The sequence below is a fragment of the Callospermophilus lateralis genome, chromosome 4, assembly GCF_048772815.1.
Source record: "Callospermophilus lateralis isolate mCalLat2 chromosome 4, mCalLat2.hap1, whole genome shotgun sequence".
NCBI classification, from domain to species: domain Eukaryota; kingdom Metazoa; phylum Chordata; class Mammalia; order Rodentia; family Sciuridae; genus Callospermophilus; species Callospermophilus lateralis.
In genome coordinates, this window is record NC_135308.1 from 147,003,199 (window position 1) to 147,025,756 (window position 22,558).

Consider the following 22,558-nt stretch of genomic DNA (forward strand, 5'->3'; position numbering starts at 1 on the left):
TAGAACCCCAATGAAAATTAGAGAAAGACAAAGAGAGACTGGCATTCAATAGTGGTAGAATCTGATAATCTAACAATGACCAAATCCCATGCCATTTACTTGTACATACTGAACTACCAAAGACAAACACTTTGTCTTCATTTCCCCTCTTACTTACTACACTCTGGCTTCCATTTTTCCCAAGTTCTTCCTCTGAAATCTTGCTCAAGTTATCTAAGTAGTGATCTGATATTGTATGGCACAAATCTTCAAAAGAATAATCCTTTTCTTGACAGAGCTTTATTTCATCCAAGAGTTTTGATAGTTCTCCAGTCACAGTTTCACCTATAAAAAGATAGTAATTTTATCAGATTTCAACAAAGATTACGGCTGAAACTTAACATTAAATAATAAAAATCTGAAAACTCAAAATATGACAAATGAGAATAAGTAGAAGGTATTAAACTATAACACAAGAATATTAACAAACAAGAGATTCCAATTTTGCCTGTATTTATTCTTTCTCAAATAGAAACAAGAAAAAGTTTACATAGTTGTAATACATAAAACACCTGGAATTATAATTCCTATAGCTTTATTTATTATAGGAATTAATTTTTCAGTAATCTTTTACTGCCACTTTACCTCACTGACAGAATCATCTGATGATTTATTAACAAATTTGAAATTGTACTGAGAGCCTACTTCCTAACTTCAATAAACATAAATAGAACTTTAAACAAAAAAAATTAGAAAAGTAGATAATCATAACTTAAAAATGATATAAAGAAAAAACACAGAAGGAACAAATAACTAATACATATAACCTGCCAAACATGAATATTTCATAGGTTACATGCAAATATTAACTTTTCTTAGCAGTCTGAGAAAAGTAATTATTCCTCTAATTATTCTGAAAAACATTTCAAGCATTTATACTATAGATCTTATTATTTTTTATTCTGAAATAAAAACATATTTAAGATCAGTTAACCATATATGTATGGGTTTATTTCTGGGTTTTTAAATTGTTTCATTGGTCTGTGTCTGTTTTTATACCAGTACTATGCTATTTTTATTACTATAGCTCTTCAACAAGTGTACCAAGAACTGAAAATACATAAAAAATGGTCTCTTTAATAAATGTTGTGTAAAAAATGGAATATATATGTGTGTGTGTGTGTGTGTGTGTGTGTATCTCACATAAAATTGTACCCTTATCTTACACCATATACAAAAATCAACTAAAATAAATTAACTTAAATGTGGAAATTGAAACCACAAAACTGTCAGGAGAAAACACAGAGTAAAAGCTTCTTGACATTAATCTGAACTATGATTTCTATTTTTTATACAATAGCAAAAGTATAGATAACAAAATCAAAAATAGACAAGTAGGACTGAATCAAACTAAAAAGTATCTGTACAGCAAAGGAAACAATCAGTGAAGTAAAAGGGCAACCTAAGAAACAGAAGAAAATATGTGCAAATCACAGATCTGATCGGGATTAATATCCAAAATTTATAAGGAACTCAAACGTCTCAATAGGAAAATATCAAAAACTTGAATAAAAAATGAGCTAAGGTCCTGAACAATCATTTCTCAAAAAAAGACATGCAAATGTGTCAACAGGTATAAGAGAAGGTATTCAACATAATTAATCATCAGGGAAATGTGAATCAAAACCACAATGAGATATTACCTCACATCTTTCTTATCAAAAAAGATAAAATGAATGTTGGTAAGACTGTGGAGAAAACAGTGGAAATGCAAAATGGTATTGCTATAATCAAAAATTATATGGTTCATTGTAGGGCACAGCTGCCTGCTTCCTTGTCTTGAGGCCGCACATGTGGCTGGGAGGGCTCCTGGCAATCAGCCAGGAGGCGGTGCTGTGGGCGGTGATGGAGGAGGCGGACCATCTCCAGGATAGGTCCAGGACTCTTTTGTCCTCGTGGATAGCTCGTGCCCTCCCTTACAGACTATGGAATAGGTGTACACATGAACTTGCTCCACCGCTCTGACCTTTATTCTGATTGGCTCCTGTGCAGTATATAAGCTATGTGTACTTCCTTATTAAATGAGATCCTGCTTTGACTGTTCTCCCTGGCACTTCTGATTGTCCTCCCGGGAGGGAAGGAGGGAGGGCTGGGTGTGGGCGGCCATTGGACCTTTACCTTTCTTGGCTTATCTTGTTTGGGGTCTGCTTTTCCCGCTTCTTCTGCTGGTCAGGAGGAGGAGGGCTAAAAACCCCGACAGTTCATCAAAAATTTTAAAATAGAACTACCAGTAATCCCACTTGTAGGTATTTATTCAAAGCAAATATAATAATAACTTTAAAAGAGATATGTGTGCCCCCATGTTCACTGCAGTATTATTTAGAATAGCCAAGATATGGAAAAAACCTAAGTGTTTATTGTTAAATGAACTGATAAAAAATATATTCTGTGTGTGTGTGTGTGTGTGTGTGTGTGTGCGCGTGCACGTGCACATGCACGCGTTTGCACATAATACTGTCCATATTGTAATCCAGTGTCCTTTACTCTTAAAAGAAGGACATCCTATCGTTTAGGACAATATGGATAAAACTGGAGGACATTTTGCTGAGTGAAGTAAGGCAGACACAGAAAGACAAATACTGTATGATCTCAATTATATGTAGAATCTAAAAATGTCTAACTCATAAATGCAGAGAGTAGAAAGGTGGTTGTCAAGGGATGGAGGGTGGAGATAATGGAGAGAGACTTATCAAAGGGTTAAAAATTTAGATAACAGGGGAATGAAAAAATTCTGGAGATTTAATGTATTGCATGGTGACTATAGTTACTAATATTATATTATATACCTGGGATTTCCTAAGTTAGATCTTAAGTGTTCTCACCACTTTAAAATAATTAACTATGTGAAGAGATAAATTTGTTAATTAGCTTTATTGTGACAATTAATTCACAATGTATTACATATACAACATTATATTGTATGCTGTAAACATAAACATAATTTGTTAAGTAAGCCTCAATAAATCTAGAAAAAACAGATCTATTTTAAAAAGCTATAAAATATTACTTCATATAAACTTCATTACAGCAGGGGCTGCAATCTGCTTTGCCCACTGCTGTATGTCAGGGCTGCAAATGGTCCCCAGCGAGTAGTAGAGACTGTATAAATTTTGACTGAATAAATGTATAAAATATAGAGAATAGGATATGACTCGTATGAGGTTTTCACAACTAATAGCCTTCTTATGCATACGTGACAAATTTGGACATACAAGTGTAATATAGTTTCAAGGCTTTGTAATTAGATACTCACTTTTGGTCTTTTGGGAAGGAGATTCAACAGGAGATGAAATTTGGGTTTCTTGTGTTGTATCTTCCTGTACATGCTCTTCAAGGGCTGTTGCTCTTCCCATGCCTTCTAAATATTCTGTGTATATATGTTTTTGAGATTACATACTTGAATTCATTTATGTTAAAAATCAAAAAGTAAACTTTTTTTTTACTTCTGATGATCCATTTTCCATTTATTTCCTCATATCTTAAGTATATCTTAAGTTTTCAAAGAACTTCAAAAAAACCATAAGAACTTCGTGATGTGTCATTAATTTGAGACCTTTAAATACAAAAGATACTTTGGGAAAAACTCATGAACCTTTATTTTGAAAACTAAACTTATCCCATTATTTTCTTAAAATATATCTAAGGCTGGGGATATATATATCCCCAATGGCAGAATGCTTATCTAGAAAGCATGAGGCCCTGGGTCAATCTCCAGTACCACAACAAATAAATAAATAAATAGAAAAATAAGTAAATATAAGTAAATCTAGATGGATTTAATTTAAACTAGGATGTAATAGAATCCTAGTTTCCTTAAAATTTTTCAATCTGAAGGTTTAAAGCTCTCTGAAAGATACTTTGAATAGACCTGACTATTCAAACGTTTCTGTTCACCTCTATTGAACAGAGATGTTCAAGTCAGATGAATTCAATCACCTATAAGGTAATGTGAATGAAATTGGGTAAGTTTATTTCATAATAGTGTTATAATCTTTCAAGGCAGGCATAATTTGCATATTTAATTTTACTTCCACAAAGTAAATTCATTCCTATTATTCTTGGAGTTATGTCCCACGCTCATTTTCACTTTTTTTTTAGTATTTTCGGTTGTCAATGGACCTTTGTTTTTTATATGCGGTGCTAAGAATCAAACTCTATGCCTCACACATACTAAGCAAGCACTCTACCATGGAGCTACTACCCCAGCTCCATCATTTTTCCTTTTTTGATAGACATAATAATAATAATAATAGCAGTTAAAACATAAATACTGCTTACTATGCACACAATATTTGATATACTTAGAATCAAAGGACAATTCTACTGGACAAATTCTCTGGAAAAGAAAGCAACCTCTGGAATTCTGTCTTCAAAATTTCTGAACAATGTGGCAATTATGTAAACTGAATGACAATTTTGTAAGGTAGTAACTTTATAAATTTTACTAAAAATTGGCTTTATTTTGATATCAAATTCTTTCATTAGATTTAAAATACAGCGGTGATGTGAAATCAAGGAATGTAAAAAATATAATATGTTTACATTCTGAAATTTTCCAACAATTTGAAAAATTTTAAGGGTGTCTCATATCCCTATTAAAAACTCACATATCTAATGACCCTTCACCATTTAAGGGAGCAGAGATAAGTTACTCCTATATATAATAACATACTCATGAGCCAGTGCAGTATGTAAAAAAAATGTGTAAAATTATGTCATAACCTCTTTTTAGTGGGAGACATGTATTTTACTTCTGACAAAGGGCACAAGGCTTAATTTTGATGTTTTGTTATATACAAGCTTCAGTTTTTTTCTGTTCTTAAGTTCAGCTAGACGCAACACAGTGCCTACAGGAGAAAAGGGATAAAAATTATGTGTACCACTTTTATTTTTTAGTTTTCATTCAACTTGATTTTAGCTTGAATTTATATGAAAAGTCATACTTGGATTCTCTGATTCATCTCTGTATGTATTTGACTTGCAATTAACTTCTTTATTGACAAGAAAATTGTAGGGACTTCAACTTCCATGAAAGGTTTTGGAAATAGAAACAGGCTATAATGATCATTTATTCTTTATACCCCTCTTTCACCTTTGTTGACTCCTGTTTTTACATGTCCCCTGTCCTAGTTGGTTTTAAATCATTTATCTTGCTGCAAGGATAAAGGTTGCTAAGTTTCCTAATAGACTTCCAGTGAAACCTACTCCTCTTCATTCCTCTGTTATACACTGCTGAACAAGTAGAAGCCTATTAAAAAGAGCAAAAAGAACATCTGGATTTTTAATGTGACATGTTACATGCCAAGCCTAATCATCCAGCAAATGAGACCACATTTAAATCTAAATTTCTCATAAAAGTTTTAGATCAAATAGAGAAGTATACTATACAATTCTGCAATAAAAACTAGTACCTAAATAGTAGTCGAATCTTTGAGAAACCAAAAACTAGAACTAACTGCGAATGTTCTAAATGACCTTTATCAAAAACAAAGATTAGCAAAACTGAATTATCTTGTACTACTGGATTAGGAAGAAAAGAATTCATGTTCTTTCAGTTAAATACAATTTTTGTTGTTGTTAATCTATCATTTATGTACTAGCTCTGCCATTTAGCATAGCAAATATGAGTTTAAGCAAAACAATCTCTCAAGGCTTCTGCTTGCTTTATGTGCAAAAAAGCAGAATAATATCTGATTTATCTGCTTCACAGAGTCATAGAAATCAGACAATATGATAGAAAATCTCTAAAAAACATTCATACATAAGATAATACTTAATCATCACTTTATATAGCCTATTAAATTCAATTTCATCACTAAATATTTATTAGATGTTTTAAAAGGATTTTAATAATAAATAGTAAATAAATACTTCAATTTTTTAATACTAAGTACTTGGAAAACAGAAACAAAACATTTAAAAAGTATTATTACTTTCAAAATTTATTAGGAAAAAAAAGCAGACAATAAGTTAGTTTATTCAAAGGTAAACACTAACTCAAAAAGCCTGAAACTGGGCTGAGATTGTGGCTCAGTGATAGAGTGCTTGTCTGGCATGTGCAAGGCACTGGATTAGATTCTCAGCACCACATATAAATAAGTAAGTAAAATAAAGGTCCATGAACAACTAAAAAACTTTTTTTAAAAAGCCTGAAACCATGATAGTATTATTTTAATCTTGAATTTAAGCAGTACTTTTACCTTGTAAGAGTGTTGCAATCTGGAGAGATTTCTGAGATGGATGTTCTTTCAGAATATCTAAGACAGTTCTTCCTAGGCTATCCTTTATGTTGGCATCAATTCCTGAAAGAAAAAGGAAAACCCACCAGATGTACATCACTAAAGGATCCTCACTATTGACATAGAACTGCTATAATTTCAAACATATATAGACCAAGCACTGTAGATGATTTTAAACAAATTAAACACACACAAAGATTAAGCTACCAAATATTAAGAACATTCTTGATAATGACTTAACTCTCAAAGGTCACTAACCCAATGCTTAAAACCGCTTTTCAAGGCCCTATAATTTCTTTGGGGTGATAGCTAGTTAACCAAATAGTACACTATCAAACTGAAAAATATTATTGATTTATAATGACAATTCCTAAAGTATAATTGGTCATGTGATTTATATTGTATCATATGGTGAAAATATTTAATAAATAATAAACATATATTATGTGAATATAAGGAGACTCTTATTCACAGAATTTTAAAAATATAATTATTTTGAACAATTGTCCAAATACTTTTTCTCAAATTACAAAGCCAAATACTCCCTGATACTTGTTTATGCTGGATTATGTTCAATGTCAGTCACACTTACCATTTAACTGAACAAACTTCTTGAACTGTATGACCAAAATACAGTAATTAAATATTTTAGTTCTGAAAATATTTATTATAATAAAAAACATTTTAATGTAGCAAATAGTTTGCAGTACCCCCCCAAAATTTATGAGCTTTTCAAACACCAAACTGCAAACAAATTCAATGTAGGATCTGGTCCCAGATGTTAGTTCATCATAAGATTATTAAGTATTTGCTTAAATGTGTGTTCAGATGTATGACCAGCACTTATTTAACTGAGTGTCTCAAATTATTTATTATATCACTACACTGCAGAATCAAACTTAACTATGCATGAAATGTTAACTTTGTACAAAAGCACATCACAGTACAATAGTTAGTCAATGTTTTTCATTTTATTTTTTTACAGAGGAAAATAAACATGTGAGAGTCTATAACATGAATGACTCACATTGATGATTAAATATGAATTTGTACTTTTTCAATTCTTAAAAATATCTGACCTCAATTCAAATTTTATTTCATCACAATCAGAATATACATATGAAGATTAAAAAGCCTACTGTGATATTCCTTCAAAGCACTGCCTCTAAAAGGTTCCCTTTAAATTAAGTCACAGAACCAACAAACAATTGCTACTCAGTTGATGAAGGAAAATAAGGAAAAGGAACTCAAATCTCTGTTTCCCATAGTTCACAAAAAAAAAAAAAACACTAAGAGAAATATGATGTTCAACAAACCAAGCAAATTATTATAATTTCTCAGGGACCAATACCTTCTTCTTACAGAAAACAGAGATCTCTGTGTTAATTTCTCTAGTACAATTAAATGCAACTTAAATCTATAAAATAATAATTTCCAAGAACTTTTAAATGGATGCATCTATTGAATAAAAAAGTACACATTTATATCAATTTTATCTAAACACCAGAGGATCAATTCTACATCTCTGCAATTTGAAGAAAAGAAGAAGAATCATGAATAAAAATGTCACTTTCCTTTGTCTATTCCTGAAATCGAGTATTTGGGAGGACAGGCTCTATGAACCATGATAGCTACCTGTTTCTAACAGAATTCGCACAACATCCACCTTTCCAAACAAAGCTGCTTCATGAAGGGCACTCCCCTTTTCTGTCTGAAAAAAAGAAACCACAGATGCATTTAGAATGCTTAGACATTTTATTATTCTGTCATTTTTATGTATTCATGCATATTTTCTATAATCTCAGCACTCCCTGACTGAAAGGTACTATGAAATAAAGAAGAATTACTAGAAACAAAATCCAAACACTTGAGTTTGGAAATTACCTCATCACGTCTGACCTTGTTATGTTAAAAAGAAACTCACCTTCTCTAAACCTCTATTGTATGCAAGTATAAAATAAAGGTAAGTAATGCTTATCGTACAAGGCTTTTGTGAGTATCCACTGAGTTCACTCAATCACCATGGATTTATTAAACACCAGTTACATACCAAGAACAGCTGAAGGATGTTCTTAAGTATGGAACAATCATCCTGGCCCTCTTATATCCACATTCCAAGAGACAGATGCATAAGTAAATATTTATGACATATGAAATCTAAACAATTAAAGTGACTTACAAAATCTGGATGATGATCTCCAAGCTTTCCTCACCAGCCTCTCCTGTACACTAAAACCCTCTCTCAAACCGCATACTCTCTCCTCCTAGCATACTGAACTTAAGTATATTAGTGTCATTTTCTATTTTCTTCCCCAAAGGTCACAAATGCTGGTCCCTTCAACTGGCAGGATCTAACTCATAACCCTCTTGATCTGGCCATCACCCAAACCACTAGCATGAATCTAGGGAGTTGGCACTGGAAAAAAGAATCTGCCAACTCGTGTAAACCCAGCCTATTTTTTAACCAGTCACTCAAGATGGGAGTACGAGTACAAGAGACAAAGTTTGAAGTTGAAGCAAGTTAGAAGGCTACAAAATCCTTGGTAAAAATAAAATTTTAAAGTTTTACAGAGGGAAGATATAGGAGTATCTACCTAGGTCTTAGTTCTAAGTGAAAGAGAGGGAAAGAAATAAATGCCTGCTACCTGCAAGAATTCCAAAACACATTTCAATACTCACATAGTGAATGTGGGGCAAAAACACACAATTCCAATGGATCCCCAGATTGTAAACCAAAATGTAGAATAACATGGTCTAAGATTTGTAGTTTCAATGGAAGATATAAATGCTTAGCAGAAGATATAAATCCTCTCTAAAAATATAAACTTTATTCTCAAGTCTCCAACAGATAAAACTCTAAGAAAAAAAATTAAAAATTAGAAATCACTAAATTAAAAATGAACAAGCCATCATCAGTAAGAATTAAGAAACAAACAAAAAATAAAAATACTAAAGAACAAAACGCACAAAAACTTTACATACTAAAAGGGTCAGCAACAGAATATAAAATATATATAAACAATATGGTAAAAGAACTAGAAGATACAAAATATGACTAAAGAACAACATAACAACCAAATTTGACCAGATGTGAAAATTAACCAAATAGTAATTCTATAAATTGAAAATATAACATTTATAACAGATTAGTTTAATAATAGACAAGATATAGCTCAAAAAAGGGGCTGAAATAGATGATATATTTTAAGTCTGTAGTGCAATATAAAATAAAAAGGGAAAGAAATGTGAAAAGATAGAATAAGAAGATCCAACATTTGTCTAAACAGGAAATGATAAAAATAATTAATAGTCAATGGCTAAGAACTTTCTATATTAATAGTATTAAAGATAAATTAATACAGCTCAGACATATTACAGTGAAACTGCAAAACACATCTCAGTAAAACTATAAAACACCTAAGATAAAGACAACATGTTAAAAACAACCCAAGAGAAAAAAAATAATTGTCTAAAACGAAAATCAGACCTACAGCTGACTTCTCAATAAAGCCAAAAGAAATTATAATATCTTCCTGTGACAAGAGAAAATCACTGTCAATCTAATATTCTACTTCCAGCCAAATTATCTTCCAAGAATGAAGGTAAAATAGCATTTTAGGCACATTAAAAATGAGTTGTGGATATGGAACTTTACTGAAAGAATTTCTATGTGATTTAAGTAAGGAAAAAGATTAGAAATACAAAAAGTAATGATGAGTAAAGGGAATAATTAACTTAAGACAAAGTCTAAACAAACTATTATAATAATAATGTCTATTTTTCACAATAATTTGGTTCCCCAGATACTTAGATACAGCCCAGTATGAAATGGAAAAAGTGAAATGTACTATTCTATACATTGACTCTCCACCATAAATTTAAATTTCTCTTTCTGGAAGAGGTAGATATAGAAGATCTCAGTTCCAGTAGAAACTTGACTTTTAGTTGCTAATCTTTAGAAAAATCACTTAATATTTCTGAAAATTCATAAATCCTATGAACTATTTACTATATTTTTGAGGGTGGTTTATTTTTAGGGGGGATGGGTTCTGGGAATTGAACCCAGAGCCTTGTGCATGTGAGCAAGCATTCTACCAACTGGCTATATCCCCAGCCCTACTGTTAGGTTTTTTTTTTTTTTCTAATTGCTATTTACTCCAAATAGTTTAAATATGTCAAACTTATGGATTTTTCAAAACAGATTAATTCCATAAAATTTACTGTGACTATTAAGGAAGCACAATTCCACATTTAAAAAGACGTTTGTTATATTTTATTCAGAATTTTCAAGTGTTTAAAATTTGTTGTTAGGTTATCCATACACCAGAATACCAAAAGAGCAGACAAAAACGGATGTGAAGATGTCAGAGCTTGGCTATACCAGTTCCCCTTCCAATTTTAACATTCCACCCATAACCCTCCTTGAAAAATGCAAAAGAGCATGGCCCAATAAAGAAATAAGAATTCATATCCCCCAAAAAATGAAAGAACCATTCTTGATTAAAGGAGAAAATATAGAGAATAATGATGACAATATATAAAGTGTAATTGTAGTAATGATCAGTAGAGAAAATAACACAAATAACATAAAAACTATGACAACCAAGACCAAATACTATTTTAATAATTAATAAGCAATTAATAAAGAAAATCTTCATGTAGATAAAGGAAGACAACTAGACTGGTATTTAACTTAGGAGTAAAAATCCCTGGTACCTTGGCTGGTACCAATTAGCCATTGTACCATCTCTTGGGGAAAAAGAACCCAGAAGATAATAACATCCTAGTCTTTATAAACAAATATGATGCCTCAATGAGTTGGAAGGCAGCAGTTTTTATTTAGGGGATGTCCTGCATTAGCTAGACGACATCTAGAGCACTACATTTAACTGTGGAAATTAAACTTTTACAGGACTATTAACATTCAAGAATGTGTCCAGAGAAGAGTGTAAGAAATGAAAAGGACCTAGAAGAACACGTGAAGAACAGCTGATGGTAATAAGAATGTTTAGACTAGGGAAAATGGCACAAGAGAAATGTAACATGTCTTCAAATTCAAATATAACATTTCTCCCAAGCTTCTGTCTTTGCCTGTATTCTCTTCCTTCACTTCTCTCTCAAAAGAAGCATGTTTTCTCCCCATTAAAACTAATCCTCCACTTGTGCTTTTATTCTCTGTTTCTTCTCAAAGTTTGCTCATCAGGTATCTTCACCATTTCTTTTTCGTCTTCAATTTTGGTCTCTTCATTGCATCTTTCCATTCTCCATAAGCATATATACCTCTCCACTATCCAAAAAACAAAAGAGACTTGCTATGACTTCAAGCTCCTATTCCACGTCTCAATTTTCTTTATACCATGTTTTATAGAGTCATCTTCCCTCTTGTGGCACAATTTTTGTCTAATTTTAATACTTCTATAACCTCTGACACATATTAATTAATGCCTGGCACATTGCAGGCTCTCAAAAAATACATGGTCAATAGATGAACTGATGATATGAAATTACTGTCTTGGCATTCCTCTTCTAACTACTTTTTTTACAGCTCTCTTTTCCCATTAACTCCCTACATATTCTTTACTCAGCTTTTCTCTGTCTACATTCTCTTTCTAATATACCCATCTTTTCTGTGGTTTTGTCTCTCAATTCACTGGACCCAGCCCCTTAGGGGGGTTTAACTGAGGCTAGTTAGTATCATTCAAGTGGTATATTCAGAGAGAGGCCTCCCCTGGTCCTTAGATCTCAATTACAAACAAATTGAAAATAAGCTGTTTCCTTCATAGTACTTAATGTTATTTGAAGTTTTTGTTTGTATGTGTGTATTTTCCATCATCCTTACTAGTCAATCAATCCCATGAGGGCAGGAAACATAGAATAGTGCTTGATAGCCTGGCCTGAGAAGACGGAAAGGATAAGGAGTCTTTATAGGGAAACCCATTTTAGTTGAAAGTGAAAGAAAGGGAGTTGCTGGGATGATGAGATAGGCCAGGGAAGTCCTTCCTTTTAAGGTAATATCTGAGCAACACCTGAAAAAAAAAAATAGAAATCCTGTGGGTTGGTTAATAAGGCAAAGGCCTGAGATATGAGTACATACATAGAGTGTTCCAACACAGTTAAGGTAGCCACTGTGGCTAAAGCTAAGGTTAAAAAAAAAAAAAAGGCAAACAGAAGGAGAGGGTAGCTTTATATACATAGAGACAGTGGTACCGAGTCACATTAAGACTGTGTCAGCCACAGTAAAGACTCTAGGTTTTGCTCTAAGTGAAATGGAAAAAACAGTGGAGTTTTTTGAGCAGAAAAGTGGAATAACAGACATAATTTAATGGAATCACTTCTCACTGCTATGTTGCAGACAGACTGAAGAGAATCTATTATGGACTGAACAACTGTGTCTCCCCCAAAAGTCACATATTAAACCCCTAGCCACCCCCCCAGTGTGATTAGGTTTGAACACAGGGCCTTTACAGAAATAAAACAGGATTAAATTAGGTCAAAAGGTTTGTGTTCTAATTATTAGGACTGGTGTCCTTATACGAGGCGGAGGAGAAATCAGCAAATTCTCTCTCCGTTTGTATACAGAGGAAAGGACTTTTTAAAAATTTGTTTTTAGATGCATATGACACTACTGTATTTTGACATATTATACATACATGGGGTGCAACCCATTATAATTTTGATCCCATTCTTCTGGTTGAACATGATATGAAGTTACACCGGTTGTGTATTCACATATGCTTACAGGAAAGTTATGGCCGATTCATTCTACAGTCTTTTGTATTCCCATCCTCCCTCCCTTCCCTTCATTCTCTTTGTCTAATCCAATTAACTTCTATACGTATGCACCCTTCCTTCCCTTCTTATGGGCTAGTATCCACATATCAAAGAGAACATTAGACCTTTGCTTTTGGGGAATTGACTTTTCATGATATTCTCTACTTCCATCCACTTAGCAGCAAAAGCCACAATTTCATTCTTCTTTATAGCTCAGTAATATTCCATTGTGTATATATACCACATTTTCTTTATCCATTCATATGTTGAAGGGCGCCTAAGTTGGTTCTATAGCTTGGCTATTGTGAATTGAGACACTATAAACACTGATGTGCCTACAAAACGATAGCATGGTTATTTTAAGTCCTTTGGGCATAAGCTGAGGAATGGGATAACTGGGTCAAATGATGATTCCATTCCAAGTTTTCTGAGGAATATCCATACTGCTTCAGAGTGGTTGCACTAATTTGCAGTCCCACCAGCAATGTATGAATGAACCTTTTTCCCCAAATCCTTGCCAACATTTATTGTTACTTGTATTCTTAATAATTGCATTCTCATTGGAGTGAGATGGAATCTAACATTTCTCTAAATGCTAGAGATGTTGAACATTTTTTTCATATATTTTTTACACTCTTATTTCTTCTTCTGTGAAGTGCCTGTTCAGTTCCTTTGCCCATTTATTGACTGAGTTTTTTGGGTTTTTGGTGTTAATTTTTTTTATTTGTCTTAATTAGTTATATGTGACAGTACAATGACTTTGATACATCATACATTTGAATCAGATGGGATATAATTTCTCATTTCTCTGAGTGTACAAGTTGCAGAATCACATTGGTCATGCAGTCACATATACACACATAGTAATAATAATTCTGTTTCATTCTACTATCTTTCCTATCCCCCATCCCCACCCCTCCCCTCCCATCACTTCTCTCTACCTAAACCTAAGGTAACGCTATTTATTTTCCTCACATCTTCATACATGTATTTTGTATAACAATAAGGGTCTCCTCCCACCATCCATGCAATTTCCTTTCCCCTCCCTTTCCCTCCCACCTCTCTTCCCTATCTAGAGGTAATCTTCCCATGCTCTTCCTCCCTACCCCATTTTGAGTCACCCCCCTTATATCAGAGAAGACATTAGGCATTTGTTTTTTTGGGATCAGCTAACTTCACTTAGCATATCCTGCTCTAATGCCATCCATTTCCATGCAAAAGCCATGATCTTATTTTTTAGTGCTGATTAATATTCCATTGTGTATAAATGCCATATTTTTTTTATCCATTCATCCATTGAAGAGCATCTACGTTGGCTCCACAGTCTAGATATTATGAATTGTGCTGCTATAAACACTGATGTGGCTGTGCCCCTGTAGGTCCTTTGGGTATAGTCCGAGAAGAAGAATAGCTGAGTCAAATGGTGGTTCCATTTCCAGCTTTCCAAAGAATCTCCATACTGCTTTGAGGATGTGGGGAAAAAGGTACACTCATACACTAATGGTGTTAATTTTTTTGAGTTCTTTTTATGTCCTGGAGATTAATACTCTCTATCTGAGTTGCAGGTGGTAAAGATTTTCTTCCATTCTCCAGGCTCTCTGCTTATGTTCTTGACAGTTTCCTTTGCTGAAAAGAAGGTTTTTAGTTTGATGCTACCCCATTTATTGATTCTTGATTTTACCTCTTAGGCTTTAGGAGTCTTATTGAGGAAGTCTTTTCCTAAGCCCATATAACAGAGAGTTGGGCTTACTTTTTCTTCCAATAAGCACAGGGTCTCTGGCCTAATGCTAAAGTCCTTGATCCATTTTGAATTTTGTGCAGGGTGGGAAATAGGGGTTTAATTTCAATCTACTACATATGGATTCCCAGTTTTCCCAGCACCAGTTGTTGAAGAGGCTCTCTCTTCTCCAATATATGTTTATGGCACCTTTGTCTAACAAGAGATAGCTGTATTTGTGTGGGTATGTCTCTGTGTCTTCTATTGTATTCCATTGGTCCTCAATTCTATTTTTGTGCCAATACTATGCTGTTTTGGGTAACATAGGTCTGAGTATAATTTAAGGTGTGGTATTGGGATGCCTCCTGCATTATTTTTCTCACTAAGGATTGATTTGGATATTCTGGCCTCTTATTTTTCCAATTGAATTTCAGGATTGCTTCTTCTATTTTATGAAGAATGTCATTGGAATTTTAATAGGAACTGCATTAAATATGTATAGTGCTTTTGGTAGTATGGCCATTTGACAATATTAATTTTGCCTATCTAAGAACATAGGAGATCTTTCCATTTTCTAAGGTTTTTTTTTCAATTTCTTTCTTAGTGTTCTATAGTTTTCCTTGTAGAGGTCTTTCATCTCATTTGTTAAATTGATTCCCAAGCATTTTTTTTAGGCTAGTGTGAATGGAATAGTTTTCCTGATTTCTCTTTCAGCTGATTCATCATTGGTATATAGGAATGCAATTAATTTATGGGTGTTAATTTTAAACCATGCTACTTTGCTAAATTCGTTTATAGGTTCAAGAAGTTTTTGATGGAGTTTTGGGGGTCTTCTAAATATAGAATCATATAATCCACAAAAGAGATAGTTGAGCTCTTCTTTTTCTATTTGTATCCCTTTAATTTCTTTATTTTGCCTAACTGCTCTGGATAGAGTTTCCAGGAATATGTTGAATAAAAGTGGTGAAAGAATTTTTGCATGCATGTTCATGAGGGATATTGGTCTGTTTTCTTTCCTTGATATGTCTTTGTCTGATTTTGGTATCAGGGTGATACCAGCTTCATGGAATGGGTTTGGAAGGGTTCTCTCCTTTTCTATTTCATGGAATAATTTAAGGCGTATTGGCATAAGTTCTTCTTTGGAGAACTGATAGAACTTGGCTGAGAATTCATCTGGTCCTGGGCTTTTCTTTGTTGGTAGGTTTTGTTTTGTTTTTGTTTTTGTTTTTTAATATTTATTCTTTAGTTGTAGTTGGACACAATGCTTTTATTCATTTTTATTGGTGCTGAGGATCGAATCCAAGGCCTTGCACATGCTAGGTGAGCGCAACTCCAGCCCGTTGGTAGGTTTTTGATGGCATCTTCAATTTCATTGCTTGAAATTGATTAAATTTTCTATGTCTCCCTGTTTCAATTTGGGTAGTCATATGTTTAATTTGTTAATGTCATTCGCAATTTCATTGGAGTATAGATTTTCAAAACAGTTTCTGATTATTGTCTGAATTTTAATAAAGTCCATGGAGATATTTCCTTTTTCATCATGAATTTCAGTGATTTGAGTTTTCTCTCTTTTTCTTTATTACCTTGACTAAGGGTTTACCAATTTTATCTATTTTTTCAAAGATAAAATGTCTATTTTGAAAATTTTTGTTTTTGTTGTTTCAATCCATTGATTTCAGCTCTGATTTTAATAATTTCCTGTCTTCTACAACTTTTAGTGTTAATTTGTTCTTTTTATAGGGCTTTGATATGTAATGTTAGGTTATTTATTTGGTGCCTTTCTATTCTTTTAAAGAACAGAAAGTATGTCTTATTGATGAATAATTCCCTTCAGCAGTATGAAATGACCTTCTTGGTCCAGAAGGAAGATGTCTAACAAGCCAAGGAGGGACCACTTACCAAGAACTGAATTAGCCAGAATGTCAATCTTGCATTTTCCAGCCTTCATAAAATAAATTTCTGTTGTTTAAGACACTTATTCTATGGTATTTTCTTATGGCATCCTGAGCAAAGAATATAGAGGCAAAGGGAAAAGCAGTGAAACAAGTTAAGAAGCAAGAAATGATCAGGACTTGGGCTATTGTAAGACTAGTGTGGCTAATGTAAATTAATGAAATTCTGGATACAATTTACACAGAGAACCAATAGGATGTCCTGAGAAAATGAATGTAACATGAAAGAAACCCTAAAATTTTGGAGCTAAACTACTAGAATAATGGCACTGTAATTTGTCAAAAAAGTTAAGTGTAGAAAACAGGCAAATATAGAAAGAAAAGTGTATAAAAGCTAAATGTTAAGTTCTGGTAATTTGAGTTTCAGATGCCTATTAGTCACCCAATAGATATGTACAGAAGACAGTTATATACACTAATGAGTTCAGAGTGAGGTCCAGGATGAAGAAATGAACTTGGTAGTTGTCAGATAAAGATGTCATAAGAGACTGGATAAGGTCAAATAGGAAATAAGCATAGACAGAGAAAAATAGATGTCTGGAACACTCTCGTGCTTAGAGATAAGAAGGTTGACAGCAGTTAATCATAGTATGGGAACATGATAGAGTATACTATTAGTGCCTCCTTTCATATGCCCTTTGCTGTATGAATTTATTCCATATACATAAGTGAAGTTTATTTCCCTACCCTTTGATTTAGAGTTTGGCTTTGTGACTTGCTTTAGCAAATGACAGTAAGCAACAGGATATAAGCAGAGACCCAAAATATGCTTGTTTGGTTGGGCTTGCTCTCTTCTGCTTAGGCCATACCCCTGCTATTCCCATGAGGAAGAAAATAGACACATGGAACTAATTTACAGTATCAAGGAGAGATTCCCCTAACCTCCAGCCTTTTAATGATAAACAAATGCCATTGTCTATTATTGTATGCCACAGAGATATCTTGTTTATTATCCAGCAATATAGCCATACACTACTACAGGGAATTTCAGTTTTTCAAAGTAAATGTTTATTGGGAAAGAATGGAAGAAAGGTTCAGGAGGGAAGGTATGACTTTATAAAGAGGACAGAAAACAGAAAAGCTTAATTTTTGAGGAAATAAAATCAATAAAAGGTTTGTGAGGCCTGAAGGATTTATCTAGCTGTAAGGCTGAAGGGGAGACATTCAAGTTCTCAGGCTCTACCTAAAGTAAGATCGAAATAAAGACACCAGTGAAGTGTTAAGTGAGAAACATATGTGCTTTCTCAGAGATCAAAAGAAAAAAGTGGCTCAAGGAAGAGCATTTTGTCAATGCTGATAAAAAAAATCAAGTAAAAAAAATCATATTGGATCTAACAATATGACAGTTACTATCACCTTGAAAAAAAACAAGACTTTTAATAAAGTTAAGGAGTTGGGATGGCTTCACAAGATAATAGAGAAAAGGAATTTGACATAAAAACAAGCCTTTCTAAATATGTTGTTTTATGGAAAATCATATCTAACTAAATTTCAGCAATCTGAGTTAAATTTTTAGCTTTCCAAAATGGTGTTACATAGAAATTGGTCAGCACAAACTGTGAGGTTAATTCATTGTTAACATGGTTATCTTTAAAGGATCTTAAAGGCAATGAGTTAATAGGAGCAGACCCAGTTAAAAATCAGACCCGTTTTATCTTAAGTGCTTCTGAGTTAGCTAGACTCTGGAAAAATTTTTAACTGATAGGTTGTACAATCATGATAATTTCAATAGAATTTGTTTGTATTTTAGGTTTTAGTGAAAAAAATGAATTAAATAATTTGGAAAATTACTTGGGGAAAAATGTGAGCACTCACATTATAAGTAGGAACATTTGAAAAAACTGGCATTACTGAGTGACTTGTTCTGTATGCTACAGCGAATACTGACTTCAAAATCCATTGAAATAATTGCTAACTTTAAAAGAAAATTGTCAATTCAAGCCTACTGATTTTAGTTTTAAGTGATCTTTATTAGTGCATTATAGTTATACATAATTGAGGGGTTCATCTTGACATATTCATAAATACATGTAACATAATTTACTCCATTTCAATCCCCATACTTTCCCCCTTCCCTTTTCTCCTCCTTCTTCTTGATCCCCTTCTTCTCCTCTACTTGGTCTTCCTTCCATTGATTTGTTTTTAATGAGTGCATTATAGTTATACATATATGTGAAATTTATTATGATATATTCATACATGTACATAGTATAACTTGGTCAATTTAATTCCATAGTTTCTCTCCTTTTCCATATCTCCTCCCTCCCCCTAATCCTCTCCTTGTACTCAACTATTTTCTCTTTTCATTAGATCTCCATTTTTTTAAAAAAAAAAAATCCTCTTTTCTCTCCAGCTTCTTCATATGAGAGAAAACATTCAACTCTTGACTTTTCTGTGTCTGGCTTATTTCACTTAGCATGATATTCTCCAGTCCCAACCATTTACCAGCAAATGACATAATTTCACTTTTCTTTATTGCTGAAAAAAAATCCATTGAGTATATATACCACATTTTCTTTATCTAATTTTCTTTATTAAGAAATCTTTTAAGATTATAGGGTTCATAAGTAAATATAATAATATAATACAGGTTGAGTATCACTAATCTGAAAAACCAAAATATGAAATGCTCCAAATCTGGAACTTTTCAAGGGCTGACATGATGCCACAAGCAGAAAATTCCACATCTGACCTCATGTCACAAGTCACAATCAAAATGCAGGTATAGGTAGATACCATCAAAATATGTTACATGCATGTATGAAAATGTTACAAAGAAGCCCATTATTTTGTATAATTAATATGTGCTAATTATTTTAAAAAATGCAGATGCCCTTAAAATATATAAAACTACCTTCAAGCCATATGTATAAGGTGTATATGAAACATAAATGAATCTCAGGCTTAGATAATAACTCAATAGTATCTCATTATGAAAATTCAATTCTTACAAAGTGAAAAAAAAGGTCCAAAATCTGAAATACCTCTGGTCCAAAGTATTTTAGATAAGGGATATACAATCTTTATGAAATTCACCTAAATAGGAATTAAATTATTTTGTCTACTAGTTCAAATACATGTAACAATTTGGGAAATGATGTAGAAAACAAAAATTCAAGAGAAAATATAAACACAAATGCCACACTTAAAAATATGTTATTATAAGGAAAAGATGAGATCTTTTAAAGTCATCCAAAAATTTTTAGAATTCAGTCATAATAATCTGAACATAATTGAAGAATTAAAGTATATTATTATAATTTACCAAGTGGGATTACTTTTGATATTGCTAATATCCACTGGTTAACTAGAACAATTTAATGAATATTAAAACAGTTTGAGATTACTAGCTGGTATTACTCCCTCTTAACCAGTGAGAATAACAACTATAAGATATTAAAAAATTTCTGCACAATCTGATAGGGAAAATTTGTCAACAGTTAATTTGAGTAATAAAATTAAATATTCACTCAAAAAAAGGCATTGGGTCCTATCCTAAAAACACTTCCTATGAACAAAGGAACAATAACAAACACAAAACATAACCAAATCTAACTATAGCTGATGAGAAATTCACCTCATTGAGATGTATTTAAAATACATTATCAATTCTTCCTAGAATTCTTTGCAAAGTGAAAGTAAATAAAATCTATTTTAGCAGCATAAAAGGTTGCCCTTCCTACCAAGGTACTGATGCTTCTGAGCAGGAAACCACAGTGATCAGAATATATTATGTCCCTTTCCTCTGATGTATGGGTAACAAACTCAAATGCTGTCAGGAAACAAGTAAAAAAATCTAAAGAAATAATATACAGATATAAAAGAGTAGAAAGAGTTTGGGACCTTGGAAATTATATGCTTCATCTAAAAGCATTCAAATTCAATATTTTATCACACTCTTTAGCAAAATAATACATATATGAAAGTTAAATTACACCTAAATTCAACTATTAGAGTTTCAAGGTCCTCTTAAAATATCACTTCCATCAATGTCTTCCCATGTTCTTCTTCTTAAAGTCTGTATTTTCTTCCTATATCTCCATAGCTCTCTGTTTTGGTATTTATTAAATGTTGTATATGGGGGTAATTGTTGCAAATTTTTTGTCTCCCCCACTAAATTTGGCACAGAATTTTTTTTAACTTTAATTCTCTAAAACACAAAACATAATGTTTTACATAAAAAAGATGAGCCATATACATTTATAAAATCAAATTTAAACTATTTCCTTCTGATCATGTCATCTAGTTCAAAACATGAAAAGATCTTGGCCATAGACATTGAAGGCTTACTGACTCAGTCATAATGAAAATCTTTGGTTATAAAGCTATCTGTGCATCCAAGTTTAGAAATATCCCAAAAGTATTATGAAAGCAGTAAATCCAGACTAGAGAAATATAATACTTAGACAATAAACATTTGCTTTTATTACTGAACAACCATTAAGAAAGTACCTTTGTGAGTCACCTACAAAAGAAATCGTGTATCTAATTTCAATACTGCTTTGAAGAAAGATTTTTTTTGTTTCCTTAATATGAGGGCTAGGGAAATTGTTGTGCTTACTTGCAAGGCTGCCAAAGTTGAATAAATTAACAAATAGTGAAAAGATATCACAAATATCAAATAACTAAATAATGTAGACAATTCTCCAAAGAAAACTGACCTAGGATGGCAGCCTTAAACTTTACATTGAAGGCCTAATATTTTCAGAAATTCAATAAAGAAAACTCTGGAGACACAGGATTCAACTGCTAAAAAGTTCCTTGGAAAACTAAACCCACAACACAGCATTAATTTCACCTGAGTATGTGGAGTATTTACAAAACTAGCCACATGTATTCCTTGTAGGAATTCATATCCTTTTTACAATTCACACCCTCTTCTAATTTAAAGGTAAAGTCTATTTTTATACTTCTTGAATTGGAATGGCCTTTAAGACTTGCTTTTGCCACTCAAATGTGGCAGAAGTGATGGTATGCTTGGTCCAAGTCTAGGCCTCAAGAAACCTTGTACAATGGTGTTCTCTCTCTCTCAGAACTACATGACTGTCATGTAAATGAGGCCAAGTTGACCTAAGGGATCTTAATAGATGTAAGGTAATTTCACCCAGACAATCTCTGAATAGAGGTACTTACCCGACTCACAAAGGATCCAGCACACATAAGAAAATCCAGCCAATATACATAAGAGAATCCAGAGATACATAGTTGAGGTTAACTAAATTGCCAAGCCCAGAATTATGAGCTAAATATTGTTAATGTGTTAAAACATTACATTTGGAATAGTGCATAATGCAGCAATAACTTGTAATATACAGAGGAGAAGGCCAACTGACAGGAACCAAAATGGTCTTTGGAAACTTAGAATGTTTCCACAAACTTGGAAGCCAAGAAGCTATCATAAAAGCAAAAAAATGTTAGAAAGAAAGAAGGAAAGTGGGAAGGAAAAGACAGAGAAAGAAAGAATAACTGACTAACCTTGACACTGGGGCTAACATAAGATAGATAATAAAATTAGGCTGCCCTTTCCTAGTGAAGACAGAAAACCTATCTAAACATTATTTTTCCTTCAAAGCTCAACCCAAATCACATTTCTTCAATTCTTTTCTTTTCCGGCTCTCCATAGGCTTAGTAATCCTGCCTTTGTTTTTTATGTATAAATGGTAAATTATATTTGAAAGAAGGATGAGCTTTAATCAGCAAGTCTAAATTCAAATTCTGGTTTTAACCAGGTATAGTGGTGGTTGCCTATAATCCCAGCAGCTCAGAAGGCTGCAGGAGGATTGTGAGTTCAAAGCCAACCTCAACAACTTAGCAAGGCCCTAAGCAACTTAGTAAGACTC

The 22,558-nt window shown here is 32.9% G+C and overlaps 1 protein-coding gene across 6 annotated transcripts in view; it reads right to left on the reverse strand.

Annotated features, from left to right (window-relative positions):
- The window catches only part of Anks1b (ankyrin repeat and sterile alpha motif domain containing 1B), a 1,098,518-nt gene that overhangs the window by 886,547 nt on the left and 189,413 nt on the right, over nt 1-22,558 (reverse strand). For all 6 annotated transcript variants that reach the window (XM_076854981.2, XM_076854978.2, XM_076854982.2 and 3 more), the window contains exons 5-8: nt 7,914-7,989; nt 6,240-6,341; nt 3,293-3,406; nt 158-324 (exon numbers count right to left, since the gene is read on the reverse strand). In XM_076854981.2, coding sequence (XP_076711096.2) covers nt 158-324; nt 3,293-3,406; nt 6,240-6,341; nt 7,914-7,989 — 459 coding nt within the window. The remainder of the gene's footprint in view (nt 1-157; nt 325-3,292; nt 3,407-6,239; nt 6,342-7,913; nt 7,990-22,558) is intronic.